The sequence below is a fragment of the Malania oleifera genome, chromosome 13 (assembly GCF_029873635.1).
Source record: "Malania oleifera isolate guangnan ecotype guangnan chromosome 13, ASM2987363v1, whole genome shotgun sequence".
Lineage (NCBI taxonomy): Eukaryota > Viridiplantae > Streptophyta > Magnoliopsida > Santalales > Ximeniaceae > Malania > Malania oleifera.
In genome coordinates, this window is record NC_080429.1 from 10,831,315 (window position 1) to 10,859,097 (window position 27,783).

General features: G+C 38.7%; 1 protein-coding gene across 1 annotated transcript in view; it reads left to right on the forward strand.

The window, feature by feature from the left end:
* Window positions 1–817: 817 nt before the first annotated feature.
* The window catches only part of LOC131145685 (uncharacterized), a 29,227-nt gene continuing 2,261 nt past the window's right edge, over window positions 818–27,783 (forward strand). Inside the window, exons 1-4 of the mRNA XM_058094884.1 lie at window positions 818–899; window positions 1,009–1,335; window positions 2,551–2,645; window positions 9,224–9,247. Coding sequence (XP_057950867.1) covers window positions 818–899; window positions 1,009–1,335; window positions 2,551–2,645; window positions 9,224–9,247 — 528 coding nt within the window. The remainder of the gene's footprint in view (window positions 900–1,008; window positions 1,336–2,550; window positions 2,646–9,223; window positions 9,248–27,783) is intronic.

Below are 27,783 nucleotides of genomic sequence, written 5' to 3' on the forward strand. Positions count from 1 at the left end.
GTGATTTGACAAATTTTATGCTGGCTGTCAGTTAATTATATAGAATAATTATATGAAGTAGTGAATATAAAATGGTGATGTTGCTAGCGATGCTTAATAGACCAAGTTACTTGTATTACCATGGAATAAGCTGAATTAATTAACTATGGAGAGAAAAAATTGGAAGGGGGGTGGACAAGTGGCAATAGCCCAATGCAGTAAAATTCATACCAAGAGTGTTAGAGAGCTCATCCTCAAAACTTAGGTATTTAGGAAAGAGAGTTAAGAAGATCTTATACTGAGTTTGAAATTGCTCACAGAAATAATATGAGACTTGACGTATATTAATACTTCCGCTCGAGTTCATAGGACAAATGAGGCGAGAAGAGCGGAGAAGTTATAGGCATGGAATAGGAGAAAGAGTGAAAGACCATTTTTTATTATTATAAAATTAAAATCAAGGAAAGCTAGAATTGTTTTTCACGAGCAAGCAAAGCAAGCATGCATGTGGCGGCCATCGGAAGAGGGATACAAATTAACAGATACACCCGCCGTCAGTGGCGGAGTCTTTGACTGCTTTGGGATCTCACAAATCACTCTCCCCTCCTCCCCCGACCATCTTGGGATTTGTCGCTTTCACACCTCCCCTAGCTAGCTTCATATATTCCTTAATTCCAGAGTCCCCACTTGAAGCCATGTATGTATAAATGCCCCTCCACTCCCCACCGGAATCCTCACCACCCCATCTTCGGCTTTCTCTAGCTACCCACTTCACAGGTATACACAGCAGCCATCCCGGCCACCGTCACCGTCCATCTCCTCCCAGCTCGGTCCGGCCATGGCTTCTCGTTTTAGCTTGAAGATGAAGACCCTCTCCCTGCTTGCCCTCTCCCTTGCCGTCTTCGTGGAGGGCACTCTGGGTAATTAATCATTTGGTGTTTCTGCTTTGTGTTGGTTTTTTGAATGTCGCCGATAAGGCGATCACCATTAATTTCGTCGTGCTATGGTTTCGTGATCGATGTACTGCAGGGGAAGTAACTTGTGAGAATCTGGGGGAGGACAAGTGCGCGTTCGCTGTGTCGGCGACGGGGCAGCGGTGCGTGCTGGAGAAGCAGGTGAAGCGCACCGGAGAAGAGAAGTTCGTGTGCCGCACGTCGGACATTGAAGCCAACAAGTTGAAGGATTTGGTGGAGAGCGACGAGTGCATCAAGGCCTGCGGCGTCGACAGGAAGTCTCTTGGCATCTCCTCCGATTCCCTGCTTGAGTCTCGCTTCACCCACAAGCTTTGCTCCTCTGAGTGCTACCAGTCCTGCCCCAACATCGTTGATCTGTACTTCAACCTTGCTGCCGGCGAAGGTAACTTCAATAATTCTTCAATGGTTTATAATTTAGTATGGAATTCTGGGAAATGCATCTCCAGCTATTATTCTTGTTTTGGTGAAAACTAAATAGTGAGTTCTGTTTTATGATTCACATACTCTCACTGTTTAAATTATTTTTATTAGATGAAAAGATGGAATGGAAGAACTACACTACTCCTCTAAGATGAATAAAGTTCTACTGATGATATTTTTTTTTTCGGAGAATAAACATAAGGGTGTGAGATTCAGATTTTTGTTACTACCTTAAGTTTTTTTTTTTTTTTTTCTATTAATGTGAAAAATGGTAGAGATAGTGATAATCCTGTATTTGAAAGAGAATTTAGATTTGAATTTGTGTATAATTAAATAAAATAAAATATTAAATTATATTAATTTTTTAAATTAACTCTTCAAATCTAATGCTCTCAAATTGTATTTGAGAGTGTGAATTTAGTTTTGAATTTGAATTTGTGTGGATTTAAAAAAAAATTAATACAATTTTATATTGAATCTAATCTAAATCTATACAAAATCGAATTCAAGGTCTTCAAGCATAAAGTTAATACAACTAAATACATTTAATAATTTATATGTTTTCTTTTTGTTTTTTTTTTTTGCTTTATATATATGAGATTGGTTTTCATGGGTCATTGAAAGATGGTTATTCGCGACTATATATGACCTCTTTTTTATTTTTCGGAAGTATTACTAAAAATAAAACTGCAACTCATTATGTTTTTCACTTTTGAGTCCACCATTCTATTTGATTATCGTTTGGACGAGCAAGAATTTCTCAAATCTCTGAACTCATGGATAGATATTGCACAAAGTTTTAAGGCCTAACATAATCATAATAATCCTTTTTAAGCAAAGGAGAGTGCTTCATGATTTTCAGACAATTTTATTTTTATATTTTATTTTTTAGACAAAAAAAATATGAATAATTACAGAGGCATTTTTTTAAAATTTCAAAAAACAAAACCGAAATAATTACAGAGCAAAAAAACCTTTTCCTTAGAATTCTTTTAGGTACCGAGGAGTCTTCACGCACATTTGATCGGTAATTGAGCATCGATATAACTAAAAATTTGAAGTTTATTAGATGTTGGGCTCATTTGTATATATAATTAAGCAACTCATTATAGTGATCTTCACCTATTTACGTATATCATGACTCTTTATTCTGTTATTAATGTCGTGTTTTTATTAGGCGTATTTCTTCCTAAACTATGCGAGGCGCAAAGCGTGCGTAGGGGAATGGCGGAGATCCGAAGCTCTGGCTTTGTTGCAACCGCACCCAAGGCAGCCATAGGGCTCACAGAAAGCGATGATATTATATTACCGGCGCCGGTGCCTGACTAACTTGTTTCAGTACCGAGAAGAAAATAATTCCGTATGCGGCTTCTTATGTAGTTCTCAATAATAAGCTTAATGGTAATTAGGTGCAGGCCTTCAGCGCAGACAGCGTGTGCACGTGCAGGTCACTTTTAAATGAAGTTGATAAAAGTTTCATTCCACATGCGTCTCATGTGCGTGCCCTCTTTTCTATTTACGTAAAATAACTGCAATTGAGCGACATAAATGAGTGTGTCAAACATTTTAGAGACAACGAAAGAAAAATATTATAGATAATTAAAAAAATAGAGGCTATAATTGTAAAAGTAAAAACGTAATTATATTTTATTATTAAAAAAATATGGAGTTAGAAGGGTAAACATAATGCGTGCCCACATATAGGGGTGAGCATAATTCGAGAAAACCCAATTTAACAGACTAATTTTGTCAATTTGGTTACGATTTTACTAATTTTTGGTTAATCGGTTATGCGTTTGGTTAATAGGAATTTCAATTCGGTTAACTGAATTAGCCGAATTAACAATTGATTACAATTTAAATATAAATTAAAGCTACTCTGGAGTGTTTTTAGATTGAGAGCAAAATTCATGAATTGCAGTTGCTAATGATAGAATAACAAAACTGACAATAATCCTCCATGCTTCTCCACATATGGGTTGCCATCAATGGCTTGCTGACATCTTCAAGCTCATTTCAATCTCTGGTTGCTTGTTGTTTCTATGAAGAACAAATAACATACAAAAAAGTAGCAGCGGTTTAGGAAGGACCAAGGATACAGAAAGTTACCCTTTTGAAGATGAATCCATTATCCAAACAGAGATCCTATTTTAAATTCTAGAATTTATTTCATCCCAAAAAACACAGCATGGTAATGAACCATTTAGTCATTAATTTATATTTTATTAATTTTATTAATTAAATTATTAGATGAGCCGCTTAATTAAGCTGGAATTGATAAAAAATCTACAATTATATTCTATCGTTAATAATTAATTTCAAATTATTTCGGCTAAATTTGGTTAACTGAATTACCTGAAAATGTAATTCGATCAGGTTCGGTTCGGTGAGCTTCCTTTGTTTAGTCGGTTTGGTTAACAGAAATCATTAACTAAAAATTTTGGTTAATTGAGTTAGTTAACCGAATTTGACTGAGCTGACCATTTGCTCGCCCATACCTACATACTGTATGTAAGAACCCAAACCGTGATAAATGGATTTGAATATTTTAAAGAGAGGGACATTTTGGTAAAGAGCAAGTCTCGTCGACGAAGCCAAATTTCGTTGACGAAGCCTTTGTTCTTCTCGTCGACGAAATTCAGAAACTCGTCGATGAGGAGAAGCCGAGGAGTCTCAGAAAAACCGGAGATCCCAAATTCATCAACGAGGCCACCGATTCGTCGACGAAGGCACCATTTTGTTGATGAGTTGGGCCGGGTCAAAGGGCTATAAAATAGGAAATTTCTTTACTTCCTCATTAAGTAACTTCAAATATCTCTCTCTCTCGCTCTCTCTCTAAACCTCTCCCTACTCTCTCCCTCTCTAGATTTCTTCACCGATCATTGATGGAATCAGAAATCTGAAGTTATCATGAGGATCGTGGAAGGATTCTCTACAATTTCTACGGATCAGAATCTCGTTTAAGAGATTTTCGGGTTTTGGCGTAAAATTGAGGTAAGACTCGGTTTTCATTTCTGATCCGGTAGTTTTATAGGTGACTATCTTGTGAGCATATTCTATACTGTGATTTGTAGGTTTTGGAACTCGGTTTGCTGTTTAGGGACCTTGGAGTTCGAGATTGGCTATATGGGGAAAAGGTAAGGGGAATTATGTTTATATTGGTTCTTTTTGAAATCGGACTCGGTGGAACTGTGGTCTACGGTCCTGTGTGTGTTTTGGCTACTCATTTGGGGGGATCTAACGGGGAAAACTATGGGTTTTTCATTATTACAGTTTTGGGAAAAGAGGGCGACTGGCTGTATCCCTGGTTTTGTGAAAACCATGGGTATATGTTGATTTATACTGTGTTATTGGGATAAACGTGCCTTAGCTTATTTAAACTGTGTTTGTTTGGAAAATCATGATTTAGATTACCAAATGGGTGTGGTTTGTTTGGTTATATGAACATGCATGTGTGTGTGATATGTTGAAATTCTAGTAGGAACGCGGTTCCGAAATGGTTCCAGGTACTGAGAGTGTCCGACTCTATATCCGAGGGCGTGTATTTTACCTCCTGCCATGTGGGCAAAAGTGTCTAGCTCTATATTTGAGGGCGTGAGCCTATTTTGGTAGATCAGGCCGAAGGGTGTGGATCCACTAGTTATGCGCCGGTACGATGCCATAGGAGTTGGGGACTAGCCATATGCCGGTGGCGTCGTGTTCGTGGGTTGGTTATAGGCCAAAGCCGTATGTCACGGGCCGGCTTTGGGCCGAAGGGTGTGACGACACCAGGATTACTAATCATGTGTATGTGTATGGGTGCGTGTATGCACTATGAAAATTAGTACTGGAATGCATTTAACTGTGTATGTTGTATCATTATAATACTCAAATGCCACACACCGATATAACCTGTGTTCTTCCTTACTAAGTGGTGTCTCACCCCTGCTGTACGTACATTTTTACAGGTCCTTCGAGTAACTAGAACTAGCATCCTGGTGTAGGGAGCGTAGTGGCCGGTATACTGCGTTTAGCACTTGGGTAAGTGCTAGGACTGTATTTTTGTGGGTTATCATTTTGGGATGTATTTGGGGTACCCATTTGTACGTTTTGATAGAGCTTATTTCTACTCTTGTATAGACTCTAGTATGATACAACATATGTATATATAGAATGACCTTTTTCTGCGGCGTTTGTGATTGTGTTTGGATGTGTTTAAGGTGCCTGGGAACCCCATAGGGTCGGATCCTTATTTATTATACTATATCTTTGGATGTTTTATCAGATACAGGGACAGGTTAGTTACATTTTCACCCTTGGGTCCCATTTTAGGGTTCGGGGCGTGACAGCTTGGTATTAGAGCTAACAAGGTTGTAAGGTCTTGTAGACTTGGTTAGGCTTAGTTGTGAGTACATATTAGAGTATAGGATGTTGGATATGGGTAGAGTTGGTTGAGGGTGGTTCGATTGCTCGACCGGGATTTGTCGATGGTATTTCGTGTTTTTCTTGGGATGACTATTCTAGTAAAAGAAGGGCAGATCATTGATGACTTTCGTGTCAATGTGATAGGACAGACCTAGACCTGGTAGGGAGTAGTTAACACGATTAGTTTAGCTCATTGTGTTAACTGTATGTGTCGTAGGGATACTGATAGATTCCTATTGTGCTGCAGAATGGAGCCCAAGGATAATGACCTGAGAAGTGGCTCTGAGGAGACTGCGAGTGATGAGTCTCCTTCTGTGCGTCGAGGTTTGACGAGGCAAGTATTTTGGGAGATCAAGCGGAGTGTGAGGAGACATGAGCGCTCTCCTACTGTTGCGAGGTGCACCATTGAGAGGTTTACATGCATGCATCCTCCGACTTTCTCTGGAGGACCTGACCCAATGACAGCAGAGGACTGGATGAAGAAGATTGAGAGGATTTTGTAAGTTCTGCACTGCACGGATAAGCAGCAAGTCCTCTATGCTACTTTCCAGCTGTCTGGGGAGGCGGGTTGGTGGTAGACTGCGGTGAGTCTGCTGGAGAAGCAGAGGGGTGGTCCTGAGGAGATGTCATGGAGCCGTTTCAAGGAGGTGTTCTTTGATAGATACTTCCCAGCTTCAGTACGTGATGTGAAGGCAGATGAATTTTCTGCTCTGACGCAGGGGAGTCTGACGGTGCAGGGGTATGCGGCTTGATACATAAAGTTGTCCCACTTTGCACCATGTTTGCTCTCGAGCGAGTATGAGAAGGCTCGAAGGTTTGAGAAGGGTTTGAGGAAGGATATCCACTTACTGGTGGGTATGCTTCAGATCTTCGAGTTCTTGGTGTTGGTGGATAAAGCCACGGTGATCGAGATTGGTATCCGAGAGGACGAGGTGGATTAGGAATCGAGGAAGAGGACAATACCTTCTGGTTCTCAGATAGGATCTCATCAGGGATCGTGGTAGAAGAGGGGTAAGGGCTCAGGTTCTCATCAAAATACTGAGCGCCAGGATTTTCAGGGGAGCTAGACTAGTGGTCGTTGTACCAGATGCCATAGGTGGCACGAGGGTGAGTGCTGGTCGTTTGGGGGTAACTGTTAGAACTGTGGCCAGTCAGGCTACATGTCTCGTGATTGTTGTGCACTGAAGCGAGATGTGCCTATAGTCAGTAAGGACCGAGGGAGCAATCAGATACCTCAGGGACCTATTCATACAAATATAGCTCCGGCCAGAGTATACTTTCTTACTCCAGCGGACGCTGAGCATGCAGGTAACTTGGTGACATGTACCTTATTGTTGATTTTGAATAAATCTTCTATTTTGTTTGATTCGAGTGCAACCCACTCTTTTGTATCTGTGAATTTTGTTTGAGGCTGTGGGGTGGAGACCTGAGATATGAATGAGGTGTTATCTGGTACTATGCCATCTAGGAGTGTATCTTTCTATAAGAAGATGTTGATAGACTGCCCAGTGGAAATTCAGGAGAAACTGCTACCGGTGAATCTTGTGGTATACGACATGTCAAGGTTTGATGTCATTCTAGGGATGGATTGGTTGTTCTCCAGTTATACTGTGATCGACTGTCGTGGGAAAGTGGTAGTTTTCAGACCTCTTGGGGAGCAGGAGTATGAATTTGTGGGATCGTGTGTGCGTGTAGCGCCACAAATTTTGTCGGCACTACAGGTGAGGAGGCTACTCTTGGACGGATGTCAGGGGTACCTAGCTTGTATGAAGGAATCGCCGCGAAATGAGTTGAGACTTGAGGACATTCGGGTAGTCAGTGATTTCCCGAATGTGTTTCCAGATGATTTACCCGGCTTACCTTCGGATCATGAGGTGGAGTTTGTGATAAAGTTGCTGCCCCGTAAGGCACTGATCTCTAAAGCTCCATACCGAATGGCCCAGTACAACTTCGAGAGCTAAAGGAGCGGTTGCAGGAATTACTGGATAGGGGATTCATTCGACCTAGTGTTTCTCCTTAAGGAGCTCCAGTACTGTTTGTGAAGAAGAAGGACGGGTCGATGCGGATGTGCATTGATTACCGTGAGATTAATAAGGTGACTGTGAAAAATCGCTATCCTTTACCTCGTATAGATGATCTTTTTGACTAGTTACAGGGAGCGCGGGTCTTTTCGAAGATCGACTTGTGGTCAGGATATCATCAGGTGAGGGTTAGAGTGGAGGATGTAGCGAAGACTGCTTTCCAAACCAGATATGGCCACTATGAGTTCTTAGTCATGCCTTTTGGGTTGATGAATACTCCAGCCGTGTTCATGGATATGATGAACAGAGTTTTCTATGAGTACCTAGATCGATTCGTAGTGGTATTCATTAATGACATTCTAGTATACTTAAGGAGTATGGAAGAGCACGTGGAACAATTGAGGTTAGTGTTACAGATTCTGTGGGAGAAGAAGTTGTATGCTAAACTGAAGAAGTGTGAGTTCTGGTTGAGTTAGATTGCGTTCTTAGGCCATGTGGTTACTGGGGATGGTATATCAGTGGATCCTAGCAAGATTGAAGCAGTGGTCGATTGGGTAAGGTCGAAAAATGTGCAAAAGGTTTGGAGTTTTCTGGGACTGGCGGGTTACTATCGTCGGTTCGTAGAAAGTTTCTTTAAACTATCTAGACCTCTGACACGATTGACCAGGAAGGAAGTCCAGTTTGAGTGGACCAATGATTACAAGCAGTGCTTTCAGGAGTTGAAGTATCGACTGGTTACTGCTCCAGTGTTGACCATTCCTTCGGGGAATGGTGGGTTTGTGATTTATAGCGATGCGTCTCTGAAGGGCCTAGGATATGTGCTTATGCAGAAGGGTAAGGTAGTGACGTATGCTTCACGGGAATTGAAAGAGCATGAGAAGAATTACCCTACGCATGATCTGGAATTGGCTACTATTATATGCACTGAAGATCTGGTGACATTATCTGTACGGGGTGTAATATGAGATCTTCACTGACCGTAAAAGCCTCAGGTATTTCTTTACACAGAAGGAGTTGAACATGAGGCAGAGACGTTGGCTTGAATTGATTAAAGATTATGATTGCATGATCAGTTATCACCCTGGAAAGGCTAATGTGGTGGCTGAAGCATTGAGTCGAAAGTTAGGGCCAACGACTGTATCTGCAGTTGTAACTGGGTGTCACATCAGACAGGATTTGGAAAGCTCAGGTATAGAGTTGGTGGTTGGTGATCATCAGACTTATCTTGCTGGTTTGGTGGTCTAACCGACCCTGTTTGAGCGTATAAAACCCGCACAGGCTAGTGATACAGAGTTGGCAGAGGTTAGGGAAAATGCACAACAGGGATTGACTATGGAGTTCAACATATTTGAGGGAGGTATGTTGAGGTTTGGGACCAGATTATGTGTTCCGAATAATGATGAGATCAGAAGGACGATTCTGGAGGAAGTGCATTCTTCTTTGTTTACGGTACATCCTGGTAGTACGAAGATGTATCGGGACTTGTACGAGACCTTCTAGTGGTCTGATATGAAGAGGAAGATTGCTCAGTTTGTTGAGTAGTTTCTGACGTGTCAGCAGGTGAAAGCTGAACATCAGAGGCCGGCAGGGCCGTTGCAGCCTTTGCCTATTCCGGTGTAGAAATGGGAGCATATTTCTATGGATTTTGTGACCGGTTTGCCACCAGCAGTTCATGGGCAGAATGCTATTTGGGTGATCGTGAATAGATTGACGAAATTTGCTCATTTCATACCGATGAAAGTTACCTATCCTTTAAGTAGGCTGGTGGAGTTGTATATGCATGAGATTGTGAGAATGCACGGGGTACCGTTGTAGTAACCCGACCCCGAAAAAAAAATCAAAAAAAATAAAATAAATAAAAAGATATTTTGGAGAAGATATTTTGAAAAGAGATAATTTGAGATATTTATATATAAATATCTTGGAGGAGATATTTATTTAGATTACTTAAGGGCTAAGTTAGGATTTATTCTATAAATTCTCTTATTCTCTCTCTCTCTCTCTCTCTCTCTCTCTCTCTCTCTCTCTCTAAGATCCTTCGCCATTCGTCGTTCGTTTCCAAAAACAGAGGGTAGTGCGTGGATCAGAAGAGGAAACTCTATACTTTTAGTGGATCGAATTGTCGTTTCGGAGAGTTTCGAGTTTTCCCAAGAATCGAGGTAGGAATCTGATCCTAATTTTGATTGGATATTTGGATAGCAGTAGAAAATATAGTAAGGTTATATTCTATGGTTTAGGTTTTCGGGATCTCGGGTTGTCGTTTTGGACCGTTTTCGTACGAAACTTCATTTCGAGTATAAGGTAAGGGGAACTTGATTACAACAACTATTTTGGAAAACTAAACCGCTAAAAAGCTAGTTTATGTTATTATCTATGATTTAACTGCTTATTTGTGAAATTCTACCAAGTAGAAATGTCGGTTTGATGATTTTACGATTTTTGGTAAAAATGAGGATTTCGACGTATGATCTCCAAATTTTACAAACATCGTTATTTGTGTTTATACTATAGTAGGAGAGGCTCGATTCCTTTATTTATTTAATTAAACTATATATATTGAATTTCTATCATTTAGCCGGTTTTTGTATCAAACTTGTGTGATATATGTTGAAATGGAAATGAATGTATTTTCTATATTACTGATATAGAATATGGGAATGAAATTCCAATTTGTTATACTGACAATGTGATAAACAAAGGCTGGTGATACATCGAGCCACATCAGTAAACAAAGAGGGGTAAACTGAGTGGAAAAACGCCAGTTTGAACCCGATGGGATTATTTATATACTATTGATATAGATTATGGGAGATAAAATCATATTTGTATAAATTGAATTTATGATACACGGAACCACAGCTTGAGAGTCCCGAGAGGGTTGAAAAATACTTTCTTTGCAAAGTTGAAATAAACTACTGTTATATGATACCGCACGATATCATAGCTAGATGTACACATGCAACCACACGTATTAAACGATGTGGGTAGCAAGATGGTCGGCTAGCAGGGTGAAACCATTGGTTGATATTCGGCCAATGGAGGCCGTCAGATCGTATTTAGGTACTCGGCAGTGTCTGCACGAACAGGGCATTGGACGAGTATCAGTGCACAACCCGAGCCACAGGGTAAAACTGGTTATAGGGATATTTTGCTGTTGGTCATCTGATAAATCATTAAATGGTCGAAAGACAGATGTGGGAATTTTGTAATATGAATAATGATATAACTGATGCATTACTGTATTGAAAATATTTGATTTGTATTCCAGATGTTGAATGAAAATATGCATGTATGCAGTCACACACTGTTGTAACTCCTTCTACTTACTGAGAGGTGTCTCACCCTATCATACAACCTTTATTTTCAAGTCCATCAGTGCGTCAGTCCTAATAGCTAAAAGGACTGAGAGATTGATTTTGAACAGCTTACGTAAGCATCTTAATCATGTAGTAAATCTTAGATGAAGTTCCTTTTTGGAGGGTTGTAATAATGAGAATTGTTCTAAGTCCGAAATATGTAAATTATGGATGTATTAGTGAACTCTGGTATAAGTTTAGTAGAAATCCCAATGGATGTTTATGTTTTTCCGCAACATTTACCTCATTATTATGTATGTTTTACACCTGTATGTCCCTGTTTAGGGCGGGTTGTTTCCATATCTTGAGCAGGTATAGATATTATGTAATGAAAGAGTGATACCTAGGTTCATATAAAGGACCGGGTCGTTATAGTTGGTATCAGAGCCCGTAGCCAGTCAGAAGTATGATTTGATTCATGCTGCCTGGTTAGGGATATGTGCTAAACTAAGAAGTTGCTAGTTGTTACAGTATAGAATATACCAGAGTATAGGACATGGATATGACCTTGAGTTTTGTTTTGTATACCTGGAGACGAAAACAATTGGCAGACTTTTATGTTTTTCTGGATCATTCGAAGGGTTTAGAAAATCATGGCAATCTATTGATGGTGTTGTTTCCAAGTGGAAGGGAAGAACTTGAGTTAGAATGATGATTTTAAAATAATGGAGTACATCGATATTTAGGATGTGGATTTAAGGGAACTGAGTCTATAGTATGATAGTGTTAGTTGATGCTTAGGCTATTACCTTCTAATGGATTCTCGTAAATGTTTTCAGGATGGAATCTAGGGATATCACTGCCAATATAGGTGGCAGTAGTAGTGAGGGTACCGGCCCCGAGACTGGTAACGACTCTACTAGTGTGTTACGTGAATTCGCACAGCAGCTTATGGCTGATGTAGTGCGTATGAATAAAGGGCAGGATCGTCCTATGACTGAGTTGGGTTGCTCCATTGAGCAGTTCACCAGATTGAAACCCTCTACTTTTGTGGGCAGTACAGATCCAGTTCGTGCTGAGAATTGGTTCCAGGAGATTGAGAAGATCTTAGGTGTGTTAAACTGCACTGAAACGCAGAAAGTCACCTTCGCCACGTTCAAGTTGGCAGGGGAGGCTGAGAGATGGTGGGGGTCAGTAAAGCAGATGGAGGAGCACCGATCGATACCGATAGCGTTGACATGGTCCCAATTCAAAGAGCTCTTCTTTGAGCGTTATTTTTCAGCCACAATTAGAAACGCGAAAATGGAGGAATTTATGAATTTGATGCAGGGTTCACTGACAGTGCAGCAGTACGCTGCCAAGTTCCAGGAGCTGTCTTGATTTGCTCCATTCGTGATTCTTGATGAAGCAAAGAAGGTTTGGAAGTTTCAGAGGGGTATGAGGAGCGAGATCCGTAAGTAGACGGGGATTCTGCAGTTGCAAGATTTTGCTACGTTGGTTGATAAAGTCACGGTAGCAGAGGAGTGTTTACTAGAGGATGCAAAAGTTCAGGTTACGAAGAAGAGGCCAGCGCCTCCTAATTATTCATCTGGGGTAGGATAGATTAAGTGGAAGAAAAATAGTGGTGGCACGTCCCAGAATTCCGCAAGTGTTCCACGTTGCTCTTTATGTGGTAAGAAACAGCAGGGGATGTGTTGGTTGTCTACGGGAGCCTGTATGCGGTGTGGTAGACAAGGACATCAGATGAGAGACTGTTCGAGGCAGAGGAATGATGGAGTCATGCAGCAGCAATACAGAGGGAATGCTCCGACACAGCGTGGTGGTCAGCAGGGGGGTACTACCCAGGCTAGGGTATATTCTCTGACTCCTGGTAACGCTGGTGACGTGGTCACAGGTACTATTTATGTGTTTTTTCATGAAGCTGTAGTACTTTTTGATTCTGGAGCTACGCATTCTTTTATTTCCCGTGATTTTGTTAAACTATGTGGTTTGGAGGTGCAACTGTTGGATTATGAACTGATAATGACTACACCATTTGGGTCTGCAATCGGATGTAGTAGGTTAGTCCGTAAGTTCCTTGTGGAAATTCAAGGAAGAATACTACGAGTTAACCTAGTGGTCTATGACATGCATGGTTTTGATATCATCCTTGTGATGGATTGGTTGTCGGCCAGTTATGCTAGTATTGACTAGCGCAAGCGGGAGGTGTTGTTTAAACCACCAGGGGAGCAGGAATTCAGATTCCAGGGGTCATGTGTGCGTTCTGCACCATGGATCCTTTCAGCTTTGCAAGCTAGGAGGCTACTCCTAGATGGCTGCCATGGGTATTTGGCATTTGTGAAAGATACGCCGGTTAAAGAAAATAAGTTGGAAACAATTTCTGTAGTATGCGAGTTCCCTGGCGTGTTTCCAGAGGACTTGCTAGGGTTACCTCCGGACAGGGAAGTGGGATTTGCGATTGAGCTAGTTCCAGGTACGATGTCAATATCGAAAGCTCCGTACCGTATGGCTCTAGCTGAATTAAAAGAACTGAAGGAACAACTTCAGGAGCTCCTAGACAAGGGGTACATTCTTCCTAGTGTTTCTCCTTGGGGAGCGCCCGTTTTGTTTGTTAAGAAGAAGGATGGGTCAATGAGAATGTGCATCGACTATAGAGAACTGAACAAGGTGATGGTAAAGAATAAATATCTGCTACCTCGGATCGATGATCTGTTTGACCAGCTTCAGGGCACGCAGATCTACTCTAAGATTGAACTACGATCTGGGTATCACCAGCTGAAGGTGAAAAAGGAAGACATTTCTAAGACAGCGTATCGAACTCGGTATGGCCATTATGAATTTATGGTTATGCCTTTTGGTTTGATTAATGCACCTGCAGTGTTTATGGATTTGATGAACAGGGTCTTTCACGAATATTTAGACCGGTTCGTCGTGGTATTTATTGATGACATCCTAGTGTATTCTAAGAGTGTTGCAGAGCATGAGGGGCATTTGAGGCTTGTCTTGCAAATGCTTAGGAATAAGAAATTGTATGCTAAATTGAAGAAGTGTGAGTTCTAACTAGAGCAGATTGCGTTTCTTGGTCACGTCGTGTCCAAGGAAGGTGTATCCGTGGACCCGAGTAAGATTGAAGTAGTAGTGGACTGGGTGAGACCGAAGAATGTTCAGGAAGTCAGAAACTTTTTAGGTCTTGCAGGTTACTACCATCGTTTTGTGGAAGGGTTCTCTAGTTTAGCAGGTCCTTTGACGCGACTCACAAGGAAGAACGTAAGGTACGTTTGGACTGAGGAGTGTGAGTTGAGTTTCTAGGAGCTGAAACGGTGACTGGTGACTACTCCAGTCCTGACCATTCCTTTAGGGGATGGTGGATTCGTTATTTATAGTGACACCTCTAAGAAGAGTTTTGGCTGTGTTCTAATGCAGCAGAGCAGAGTAATTGTTTACGGTTCTTGGCAACTTAAAGAGTACGAGAAGAACTACTTGACACATGATATGGAATTAGCAGCGGTAGTATTTGCATTAAAAATTTGGAGGCATTACTTGTATGGTGAAAAGTGCGAGATTTTTACTGACCATAAAAGTCTTAAGTACTTTTTCACACAGAAGGAGCTGAACATGAGACAATGTAGGTGGCTAGAGTTGATTAAAGACTATGACTGTGTTATTAGCTATCACCCAGGAAAGGCTAATGTGGTAGCTGATGCTCTGAATCAGAAGTTTGTTGATGCGTCTGTTTCAGCGATTAGAGTTTAGCACCAAATTTGTATGGATTTGGAAAGGTTGGGCTTGGAAGTGGTAGAAGGAAATAATCAGGTTGTCCTTGCCAACTTGGTGGTGCAACCAACCTTACAATAGAGGATCAGTGTAGCGCAAAAAGAGGATCCAGAGTTAGTTGTGGTTATGGAAGGAGTTCGGAATGGTTTAAAGCAAGACTTCAGTATTTCTGGTGATGGGATACTGAGATTCCGTAGTGGGGTTTGCGTTCCGAATGATGCCGTGATTAAACGGGTTATTCTGGAGGAGGCACACCATTCGCTCTACACTATACATCCTGGTAGTACGAAAATGTACTGGGATTTGAGGGAATCTTTCTGGTGGTCTAATATGAAAAGAGAGATCACCCAATTTGTAGAACAGTGCCTGATATGTCAGCAGATCAAAGTAGAACATCAGAAACCGACAGGACCACTTCAACCACTCGACGTCCCTGAGTGGAAGTGGGAACATGTCTCGATGGATTTTTTGATGGGTTTACCTGCGGCGATACATGGGCAGAATGCCATATGGGTTATAGTAGATCGGTTGACGAAGATTGCACACCTCATTCCAATCAGAGTCAGCTACTCTCTGAATAGGCTGACATAACTTTATATGCAAGAGGTGGTACGACTCCATGGTGTTCCTACATCTATTGTTTCAGATCGAGATTCGCGTTTTACATCTCGTTTATGGAACAGTTTACAGGATGCCTTGGGATCACGATTGATGTTTAGTACATCTTTTCACTCGTAGACGGATGGACAGTCGGAGAGAACTATTCAGATGTTAGAAGATATGTTGCGGGTTTGTATACTAGATTTTTGTAATAGTTGGATACGATATCTACCGCTTGTTGAATTTGTATATAACAACAATTACCAGGCGAGCATAGAGATGGCACCTTATGAGGCTTTGTACGGTCATCGGTGTCGATCTCCGTTGTATTGGGATCAGGTAGGTGAGCGGTAGATACTAGGTCCAGAACTGATTTAGCATACCTCTGCAAAGGTCACATTGATCAGGGAAAGAATTAAAGCAGCTCAGAGTCGAAAGAAGAGTTATACTAATACTCGTTGGTGAGAATTGGAATTTGAAGTAAGAGATATGGTATTCTTGAGAATCACTCCGATGAAAGGGGTGATGAGATTCGAGAAGAAGGGGAAGCTAAGTCCTCGGTATGTCGGGCCTTTTGAAATCCTTGAAAGGATAGGTTCGGTTGCTTATCGAGTGGCTTTACCTCCAGCATTATCCCGAGTTCATGATGTATTTCACATGTCTGTACTAAGGAAGTACACACCAGATCCATCGCATGTACTGAGTTACGAACCTCTAGAGATCAGTGAGGCTTTATCATATGAGGAGGTACCAATACTGATATTAGATCAGAAAGTTCAGCAGTTACGGACTAGGAAAATACCACTAGTGAATGTATTATGGCATAACCATGCAGTGGAGGAAGCTTCATAGGAGTTAGAGTCAGAAATACGCTAGAAGTACCTACAGTTATTTTCGGATGGTACGTAATTATGTATAGTAGTATAGGTGGTATGGTCTTTGGGAGAGTTTTGTGTGTGTGTGTAATCTTCCAAAGCATCACATTGTAACCACAATATTCCTCCACCATAAGCGAGGGTAGATAATAACTTCGGGACAGAGCTGCTTTAATGGTGGCTGCCGACTCTTCTGTAGGTCTCCGACGTAAGGTAGAGTATGCTTGGTATCAGTTGGTGAATTTTGGGGATGAAATTCTTATGAGGAGGGGAGATTGTAGTAACCCGACCTTGAAAAAAAAAATTAAAAAAAAATAAATAAATAAAAATAAAATAAATAAATAAATAAATAAAAAGATATTTTGGAGAAGATATTTTGAAAAGAGATATTTTGAGATATTTATATATAAATATGTTGGAGGAGATATTTATTTAGATTACTTAAGGGCTAAGTTAGGATTTATTCTATAAATTCTCTTATTCTCTCTCTCTCTCTCTCTCTCTCTCTCTCTCTCTCTCTCTCTCTCTCTCTAAGATCCTTCACCGTTCGTCGTCCATTTCCAAAAATAGAGGGTACTGCGTGGATCAGAAGAGAAAACTCTACACTTTTAGTGGATCGAATCGTCGTTCGGAGTGTTTTGAGTTTTCCCAAGAATCGAGGTAGGAATCTGATCCTAATTTTGATTGGATATTTGGATACGAAGAGAAAACATAGTAAGGTTATGTTATGTGGTTTTAGGTTTTTGGGATCTCGAGTTGTCGTTTTGGACTGTTTTCGTACGAAATTTCATTTCGAGTATAAGGTAAGGAGAACTTGATTACAACAACTATTTTGGAAAACTAAACCGCTAAAAAGCTAGTTTATGTTATTATCTATGATTTAACTGCTTATTTGTGAAATTCTACTGAGTAGAAATGCCGATTTGATGATTTTACGATTTGTGGTAAAAATAAGGATTTCGACGTATGATCTCCAAATTTTACCAACATCGTTATTTGTGTTTATACTATAGTAGGAGAGACTCGATTCCTTTATTTATTTAGTTAAACTATGTATATTGAATTTCTATCATTTAGCCGGTTTTTGTATCAAACTTGTGTGATATATGTTGAAATGGAAATGAATGTATTTTCTATACTACTGATATAAAATATGGGAATGAAATGCCAATTTGTTATACTGACAATGTGATAAACAGAGGTTGGTGATACATTGAGCCGCATCAATAAACAAAGAGGGGTAAAATGAGTGGAAATACATCGGTTTGAACCCGATGGGATTATTTCTATACTATTGATATAGATTATGGGAGATAAAATCATAATTGTATAAATTGAATTTATGATACACGGAACCACAGCTTGAGAGTCTCGGGAGGGTTGAAAAATACTTTCTTTGCAGAGTTGAAATAAACTACTGTTATATGATACGACACGATATCATAGCTAGATGTACACGTGCAACCACACGTATTAAACGATGTGGGTACCAAGATGGTCAGCTAGCACCATTGGCTGATATTGGGCCAATGGAGGCAGTTGGATCGTATGTAGGTACTCGGTAGTGTTTGCACGAACAGGGCATTGGACGAGTATTAGTGCACAACCCGAGCCACGGGGTAAAACTGGTTATAGGGATATTTTGCTGTTGGTCATCTGATAAATCATTAAATGGTCGAAAGACAGATGTGAGAATTTTGTAATATGAATAATGATATAACTGATGCATTACTGTATTGAAAATATTTGATTTATATTCCAGATGTTGAATGAAAATATGCATGTATGCAGTCACACACTGTTGTAACTCCTTCTTCCTTACTGAGAGGTGTCTCACCCTATCATACAACCTTTGTTTTCAGGTCCATCAGTGCATCAGTCCTAATAGCTAAAAGGACTGGGAGATTGTTTTTGAATAGCTTACGTAAGCATCTGAATCATGTAGTAAATGTTAGATGAAGTTCCTTTTTGGAGGGTTGTAATAATGAGAATTGTTCTTTGTTTTTGAACAGCTTACATAAGCATCTGAATCATGTAGTAAATCTTAGATGAAGTTCCTTTTTGGAGGGTTGTAATAATGAGAATTGTTCTAAGTCCGAAATATGTAAAGTATGGATGTATTAGTGAACTCTGGTATAAGTTTAGTAGAAATCCCAATGGATGTTTATGTTTTTCCGCGACATTTACATCATTATTATGTATGTTTTACACCCTTATGTCCCTGTTTAGGGCGGGTTGTTTCCATATCTTGAACAGGTATAGATATTATGTAATGAAAGAGTGACACCTGGGTTCGTATAAAGGACCGGGTCATTACAACCGGTGTCCATTGTGTCAGATCGAGATCCGAGGTTTACTTCTCGATTCTGAACGAGTTTACAGGAGGCATTGGGGACAAAGCTTACTTTCAGTACAGCGTTCCACCCCCAGACTGATGGACGGTCGGAGAGGACGATACAGATTTTGGAAGATATGTTGCGAGCTTGTGTGTTAGATTTCGGTGGTAGCTGGATACAGTTTATGCCACTTATAGAGTTCGCTTATAACAACAGCTTCCAGTCTAGTATCGGGATGGCATCGTTCGAGGCTTTGTATGGTCAAAGGTGTCGATCTCCTTTGTGTTGGGATGAGGTTGGTGAACGTCAGGTGTTAGGACCTGAACTTGTGCAGCAGGCATTTGAGAAGGTGGTTTGATCCGGGAGAGGATTAGATCAGCTCAGAGTCAGCAGAAGAGTTACGTAGATGCTCACCGCCGTGAGTTAGAGTTCGAAGTGGGAGGTAAGGTATTTTTGCGTATTGCTCCAATGAAAGGAGTGATGAGATTTGGGAGGAAGGGCAAGCTGAGCCCGAGGTTTATCGGACCATTCGAGGTACTTGAGCGAGTGGGTCCAGGAGCTTACAGGACTGCATTAATTCGAACACTTTCGAGGGTCCACAATGTGTTTCACATATCCATGTTGAGGAGGTACGTGTTGGATCCTTCACATGTTATCAGTTATGATGAGTTGGAAATTAGGGATACCTTAGCGTTTGAGGAGATACCTGTTCAGGTTCTGGATCGTAAAGTTCAGAGGTTTCGTACCAAAGAGATACCTTTAGTGAAGGTATTGTGGCAAAACCATGAAGTTGAGGAAGCTTCTTGGGAACTGGAAACAGAAATACGCCGGAAGTATTCACAGTTGTTTTGAGCACTTGTACATGATCCTACTATGGGTTGGGATAGATGGTTAGTTGTTGGGAGTGTGTGTGTATTGTGAACTCCTAAGACAGTTGTATATGTAACCACGGTATTCTTCCACCACAAGTGAGGGTATGTATGTGTATGATGGGACTGCGCTGTAGTAGTCGCCAGTTTCTTGTTGGTAGATCGTATATGTGTATTCCGGGTATGACTTTGTGAATGAGAGAGTACAAATTTCGAGGACGAAATTTTTTTAAGGAGGGGAGATTGTAAGAACCCAAATCATGATAAATGGATTTGAATATTTTAAAGAGAGGAACATTTTGGTAAAGAGCAAGCCTCGTCGACGAAGCCAGATTTCGTTGACGAAGCCTTTGTTCTTCTCATCGACGAAATTTAGAGACTCTTCGACGAGGAGAAGCCAAGGAGTCTCGAAAAAACCAAAGATCCCAGATTCATCGACGAAGGTAGTGGAAGATTCTTCGACGAAGGCACCATTTCGTCGACGAGTTGGGCTGGGTCAAAGGGCTATAAATGGGAAATTTCTTTACTTCCTCATTAACTTCAAATATCTCTCTCTCTCTCTCTCTCTCTAAACCTCTCCCTACTCTCTCGCTCTCTAGATTTCTTCACCAATCGTTGATGGAATTGGAAATCTGAAGTGACCACGAGGATCGTGGAAGGATTCTTTACGATTTCTACGGATCAAAATCTTGTTTCGGAAATCGAGTTTTGGCGTAAAATCGAGGTAAGGCTCAGTTTTCATTTCTAATCCAGTAGTTTTGTAGGTGACTATCTTGTGAGCATATGCTGTACTGTGATTTGTAGGTTTTGGAACTCGGTTCACTTTTTCGGGACCTTGGAGTTCAGGATTGGCTATGCGGGGAAAAGGTAAGGGAAACTATGTTTTTTTATATTGATTATTTTTGAAATCGGACTCGGTGGAATTGTGGTCCATGGTCCTGTGTGTGTTTTGGCTACTCATTTGGGGGGAACTAACGGGGAAAACTATGCGTTTTTCATTATTACAGTTTTGGGAAAAGGGGGTGACGGGCTATATCCCTGGTTTTGTGAAAACCGTGGGTATATGTTGATTTATACTGTGTTATTGGGATGAACGTGCCTTGACTTATTTAAACTGTATTTGTTTGGAAAACCATGATTTATATTATCAAATGGGTGTGGTTTTTTTTGATTATATGAGCATGCATGTGTGTGTGATATGTTGAAATTCTAGTAGGAACGCGGTTCCGAAATTGTTCCAGGTACTGAGAGTGTTCGACTCTATATCTGAGGGTGTGTATTTTATCAAATGCCATGTGGGCAAGAGTGTCCGGCTCTATATCTGAGGGCGTGAGCCTATTCCGGCACATCAAGCCGAAGGGTGTGGATCACCAGTTATGCGCTGGTACGATGTCATGGGAGTTAGGGACTAGAAATGTGCCGGTGGCGCCGTGTTTGCGGGTTGGCTATGGGCCAACGCCGTATGTCGCAGGCCGGCTTCGGGCTGAAGGGTGTGACGACACCAGAATTACTGATCTTGTGCATATGTATGGGTGCGTGTATGCACTATGGAAATTAGTACTGGAATGCATTTAACTGCGTGTATGTTGTATCATTATAACACTTAAATGCCACACACCGATATAACCTGTGTTCTTCCTTACTAAGTGGTGTCTCACCCCTGCTGTACGTACATTTTTACAGGTCCTTCGAGTAACTAGAACTAGTGTCCTGGTGTAGGGAGCATAATGGCCGGTATACTGCGTTTAGCACTTGGGTAAGTGCTAGGACTGTATTTTTGTGGGTTATCATTATGGGATGCATTTGGGGTACCCATTTGTGCGTTTTGATGGAGCCTGTTTTTACTCTTGTATAGACTCTGGTATGGTACTGCATATGTATATATAGAATGACCTTTTTCCGCTGTGTATGTGATTGTGTTTGGATGTGTTTAGGGTGTCTGGGAACCCTATAGGGTCGGACCCTCATCCATTGTACTGTATCTTTGGATGTTTTATTAGATACAAGGATAGGTTAGTTACATTTTCACCCATGGGTCCCATTTCAGGGTTCGAGGCGTGACACTGTATATGAATTTTTTTTTTAGAATTACTTGGTTTAAGTATATTATATGTATGATGGATTATCCGCTATTCATGTAATTATTTGATCCGATCTGAGATATTGCATACTTTATATTTTCCAAAAATATATATATTTTTAAAAATAATTATATATATTTTGTTTTTATTACTATATTCTCGTTGATTTAATTTGCATAAAAAAGCGGTTACTTAGACATTTTTAGAATTTGAAAGATTTCTTAATGTAAGTTATAGGATTAACATTTTTCACTACTTCATCCAACCATCCTTTCTATAAAAAAAAAATTCAAAAAGCATTATAAATTTAGTGCATAAATTTAAGTCAATGATAATAAGTACTTGATACACAATTCTATTAAATTGGCTTCAAAGGAAAAATAAAATTATCAATTTAAGCCAATTCTCTTCGTATTGAAATGTAATTATCAACTTCAATACTGATAAAATACAATAGTGCATACCCATCGAAAAGTCGCAAATGGGGTGTAAAAGAAGAGCATGTGTAGTGGGTTAAAATTTTTTAATCATTAATATTGGATTTAAATTTTTAATCTTTAATATTCATTTCTAATATATTTAATTTAGAGAGGAGGTATTTATTAGAATTTGTGAGAAAAAATATCATAAGAGATATTGAAGGGATAGGCAAAAACATTTTCCCTTTATTTTATAGATTTTACGTACGATTTCATGTTGATGGTATCTATGATTAGTGTCTTGTTTGCAATTTTTTTTCCTTTTTCATTAGACATGGACACTATTTTTATTTTGAAAAAAAGAAAAAGAAAATTCATTGCACATGTATCTCATGTGCATTTTGTTTATGGCATAGCAAATTGATCAACATAAATAACTGTGCTAAAATGTTTAAGGATGGTAAAAAAAAATAAAAAATAAAAAGCAGATGTAACTAAAAATTAAGTTTACTTAAGAAATGACCTCTCACCCATGGATTAAAAGGACCCGAAAAAAAAATTTGGATACCATTAGCTACCAACAAAAAAAAGGGAACAAAAGGATACGCTAATACATGAACATATAGTCTATTCCTAGCACTTGTTTTTTAGAGCTTAGTAATGAAAGATCAATTGAGTTCACGCTACATATTAGATGATAAGGTCATTCTTATCTTGTTTTATGATCATTAAGTCTTAAAATTTGAGTGCAAGACCTTCAACCTGAATGCCAAATATGATCAAATATTTGATCTTTTCTTATCGAAAAAAAAGTTCATAAATATTTGAATCATTTTCGTTATTCTTTCATAATCGAAAATTTATAAAACTCTACAATTTATTTAATCATATATATTGAATTACATACCCAAATCCCACTTCTTAAATTTCTTTACTATTATGTCTCAATAAACAAAAATAATATTGACATTGAAATGGAATAATAATAATAAGTAGGCAATTTTGCCCCCTAAATTCTAGGACCATTTATCACCAAAAATGCTAAAATATTCGTAGCCCAATTATTAAGGGTCTGTTTGGTATCGTTGTTATTTTCTATTTTTTGTTTCTATTTCTCCACAGTGAAGAAATAAATTATAAAAATGTTTTTTTTTTTCATATTGTCACTTTCCTATTTCTGTTGCCGATTTTCAGCTGTTATGTAGAAACCCAAACTTGAAAAATAAAAGAAAATAAATATAAAAGAGAGAAATAAAGGAAAACAAAAGAAAAAGAAGAAAATTGGTTTGGCAGGACCCAAACCGTCGAGAATTTTCTAGCGGTTAAGAAAATCGTCGTCGATTTTTGGTCAATTGGCAGGGTCAACTGCCAAACCGTCGCCGGTTTTACGAGGATAGGGAAAACCGTCGCTAGTTTTCTCCTAGGTTGCCCACCTATAAATAGAAGTGAGCTCATTTTTTCTTGGAATTTCAAAATCTCTTCTTTTTTGGCTCTGCTAGGGTTTCGAGATTTCTTCATTAAAAGGCTCCTACGAGTTCTCTCTTGCTCCCAGTTCACTCTCTCTCCAGGCTAGCCGGTACTCGTAGTTCTACCGGTTCAAAAAGCAAGGGTTTCAAGTATTTTCATCTGTTTCGGTTTCTTTTTCAGAAATAGGTAAGGGGATTAAGTTAAGTCAACTTTTTATCTAGTTTGAACTGATCAAAATGTTTTTAGTGTAAGTATATTTATGTTTTAAGTTGTTACTTCAAAAATTGACCATTTAGAATGGACATTTTCAAACGTAGGATATATGTTATGGTATTTTGAGTAAAATGAATGGTGGAAAGTTTGGTTTGACCTTATGAACTAAATATACTGTGTTTCTTGGTTGCTTACGGGTTATGTTCAAAATACTGAAATCATGTGGTAGGTGAATATAATTTTGGGGGTTATTGTATAACCGAGTTTGTGAATGTTTGTGAAATATCAGAACTATTTATGAAAATACAGGGATTTGATATGACAGTTGTAGGCCAGGTTTTATTGGATGGCCAGGGGCCTGGTTCTATTTGACGGTCGGGGGCCGAGTTGTTGGCCTAATAAGGCTTACGACTCTTATTTTGATGATAACAAATCAATGGAATTTAATATGATTTTAAAGTGGTGATGTTTCAGGAATTAAGTATTAGAAAGTTCAAGATCAAGTAATCACAAGAGTACATTGTAAACCTATAAACAAGTGATTCAAAGAAAGCACAGATCAAAGTTCGGCAAAACTCATATCAAAGTTTGACAAATATTATGAAAGCTCAAAGAATGTTGAAGCTCAAGACAAGATGAACTCAAAGTAAGTACATACATGAAGACTTCAAGAATTGAATGTTTTAGAGTCTTAAGGAAGTCTTATGTAAGTACTTCAATTTAAAGTTCAATATGAATGCATTGAAGCTCTTTAGGAATAATAAAGACCTAGCGACCTATCTTTAAGACCTTGAAAAATGATTTTCAAAGTTATAAATTAGAAGGCCCAAAGAGCAAAAAGAGTTTTTGAAATAAAAGTCTTAAAAAATAAGTTTTTCAAATGCTGAGGCACTTGACCTAAAATAGACAGGCGACTGACCTTTTTGTGCTTTTTAAGATTGGAAAACAGAAGGGTGCCAGGCACCTCAATTTAACCTAGCAGACACCTGACTTTGACAACTGAGGCGACTGACTGTGCACTGACTTTTTAAATAAAAATGGATTTGAACAAGGCAGGCACCTAACCCTTTACAGATAGGCGACTGCTATTCGAAACTTTTTAAAAGTTCAATTTGGGAAACTTTCTAAATTTGGTTTCTTGGTGTAACGACCCAAGAAAATTACTCAAGGCCTCGTCGACGAACATAGGGGATTCGTCGACGAGGGTATAAGAGGTTCTTGTCGACAAGAATATGTTTCGTTGACGAGAAGATACTGAGAGGATGTTCTGGGCGACTTTGAATTTTGTCGACGAAGGGGAGAGTTCATCGATGAATCCCACAATATAAATAGTGTTAAACTCAAATTTTACGCACAAATTCAGCGGAACTCTCTCCCACTCTTCTCTCTCTACGATTCCTTTTCCTTCTCTCTTCGATTCTGGCCCCATCAACCGCTGGATCGGCGATCTGAGGCCACCACGACACTCCTTGGAAAGTTCTCTCCAAGTCTGCTAGAGCAGATCGCTGGTGGGATGAAGTTGGATTTCATCCCAAATTTAGGGTAAGGTCTTTTTGTCAAAATTTAGCTTTCCAGTAGTTGTAGGAAATGTAATAAGCAACGAAATAGTAATATTCTGTTATGGCAAACATTGTTTTCAGGGTATTGAGTGGGGAGCCCTACGGGTGTAAGGCCCGTTACAGTAGGGGATTTTTAGAAGAAATCAGGTACTGGAAATATGCTATGCTAGGCAATTCTAGTATGTTTTCAGTATAAATTATACGTTTTTACCAAATTATTATTCACAGCAGAAATTTATATGGTTTATCAATTATGTTTAATATGTTTTAAATTACTGTGTGGCTTGAGAATATAGACATAGTACAAAGACATGTTTTACAGTAATATTAAAGATTATGTTTTTACAGAATATATAGACAGGAAACATGTTTACAGTAATTTTCAGAATACCATGATTATACAGTTTTACAGTACCATGACATACAAATTTACAGTTAATTTTAGAAATACAGTTGTTATAGAAACAATTTATTCCAGCATCATGGTTAATACAGCTATTATGGAATCATGGTAAAACAGATAGTTACATACGGAAACGTTCTATATAGTATCAGACTCTGATGGATTATTACAAATACAGTTTATAAAGTACGGTACCGTAGCTATATACAGTACTACAAAAAATCAGGGTATTAGTGACGGATCCAATCCGTCACTAATAGCCATCAATTCGTCACTAATAGTATTAGTGACGAATTTATGACTATTAATGACGGTTTTCAAATAGTTGTTATATGTGCCGTTACTACTAACTTTTAGTGACAAATATAACTTTCATTACTAAAATGGAATATTAGTGACGGATATAATCCGTCACTAAAACCCTAACACCATCACTATATAATATAGAACGACTCAACTCAAATTCGTCACTAATAGTAGTGTATTAATGACAAAACAGAAATTCGTCACTACTAGAAGAGTATTAGTGACGAATTTGAAATTCGTCACTACTAGAAGAGTATTAGTGACAATTTAGAAATTCGTCACTACTAGTAGAGTATTAGTGACGACTTAGAAATTCATCACTACTAGTATGGTATTAGTGTCGAATTAAAAATTTGTCACTACTAGCATTTTATTATTGACGAATCCAAAATTCGTTACTAAAAGTAAGTTATTTGTGAAGGATTCAAATTCATCACTAATAGTAGGGTATTAATGACGAATTTGAATCATTCACTAATAATTAGAAAATTTAAAAAAAAACCTTTTAATACTATTTTTTTTTAATCTTGAATTCTTATATAAAAATATATAATTACATTTTCAAATACATAAACTGAAACCATTCAAAATTTCATACAAATTCAATTAAAATAAAGAAATAACATATGTTCAAATAACAAAAATTATTTAAAAATATTCAAAATTTAAATACAAATACCAGTACAAATTCAAATTAAAATACAAAAACTTCATTTGTTCAAATAATAATTAAAACTATAAGAGACAATGCTATCTGATATATTTTAATGTGGCATTGAACAGTAACGCAAGAAACAAAGTTTAGATAAACAAACAAATTCATCTGGAAATCTTTTGAGAGTCCAATGCCTGAAATGATATATGGGATTGAGAAAAATGAAAATGATCTCTAGGCAACAAAACTTTAGGCAACATCTGCTCCCTTTCTTTTCTTTCCCTTCTTCCTCTGGATCTTCTTCATACAGAATTCTAGCTCTTTCCCCTCCAAAATATATCTACAAAACCATTTAACCACTGCATTTAGCCGAGATGCCCAACATAAAAGAAAATTTAAAAAAAAAATACAGCAACATGGAATATGAAAGGTATATCTATGATGAAATTATAGCCATTCCTTGTCTACTCTTTACTATGATTGATAAAAAAATATAAATTTTCACTTGTGCATTATAATACATTTTTAATACAAATTATCAAGTTCTTCTATTACAACTATATCTATTCTTAGGAATAAGCATTTTGCAAACTAAAGATAGTATAAGGGATTTATAGTGTTCACTCAACAGCTGAAAAGCCATTAGATCATGGCAATTTTTTTTTTGCTCGGACATGGCAAATGTTTTTACTCATCCTTTTAAAAATATTTTAACATTAAACTAAGCCTACCTTTCTTTTTTTTTTTTTGGAAAAATTTTGACGCAATTTTGGCAGCATGCCTTCTATAAATTAGACGTTTTCCCATAAAACCTGCATCTAATAAGTTCAAATAGATCATTATAAGAAGTTGAAGGCACACGAGAACCTATATCCACTACCAACATGCAATACACATCAACTGCATCCGCCATATAGGAGGCATTCTGCAATCATGTAGCATATTCACGACAGTAATACATGTAACCATATCTTAAATTCGGAATATAAATAGCAGAGAACATTGGATAGTATTGGGTTCAGTGTAGTATTGTTATTCATCCAGGCATTTGGACATGAACATTATGAGATGATGAGAACATTTAATTTAAATAATTATGAAATCGATGCTCCCTATGAGTTATGTATATATT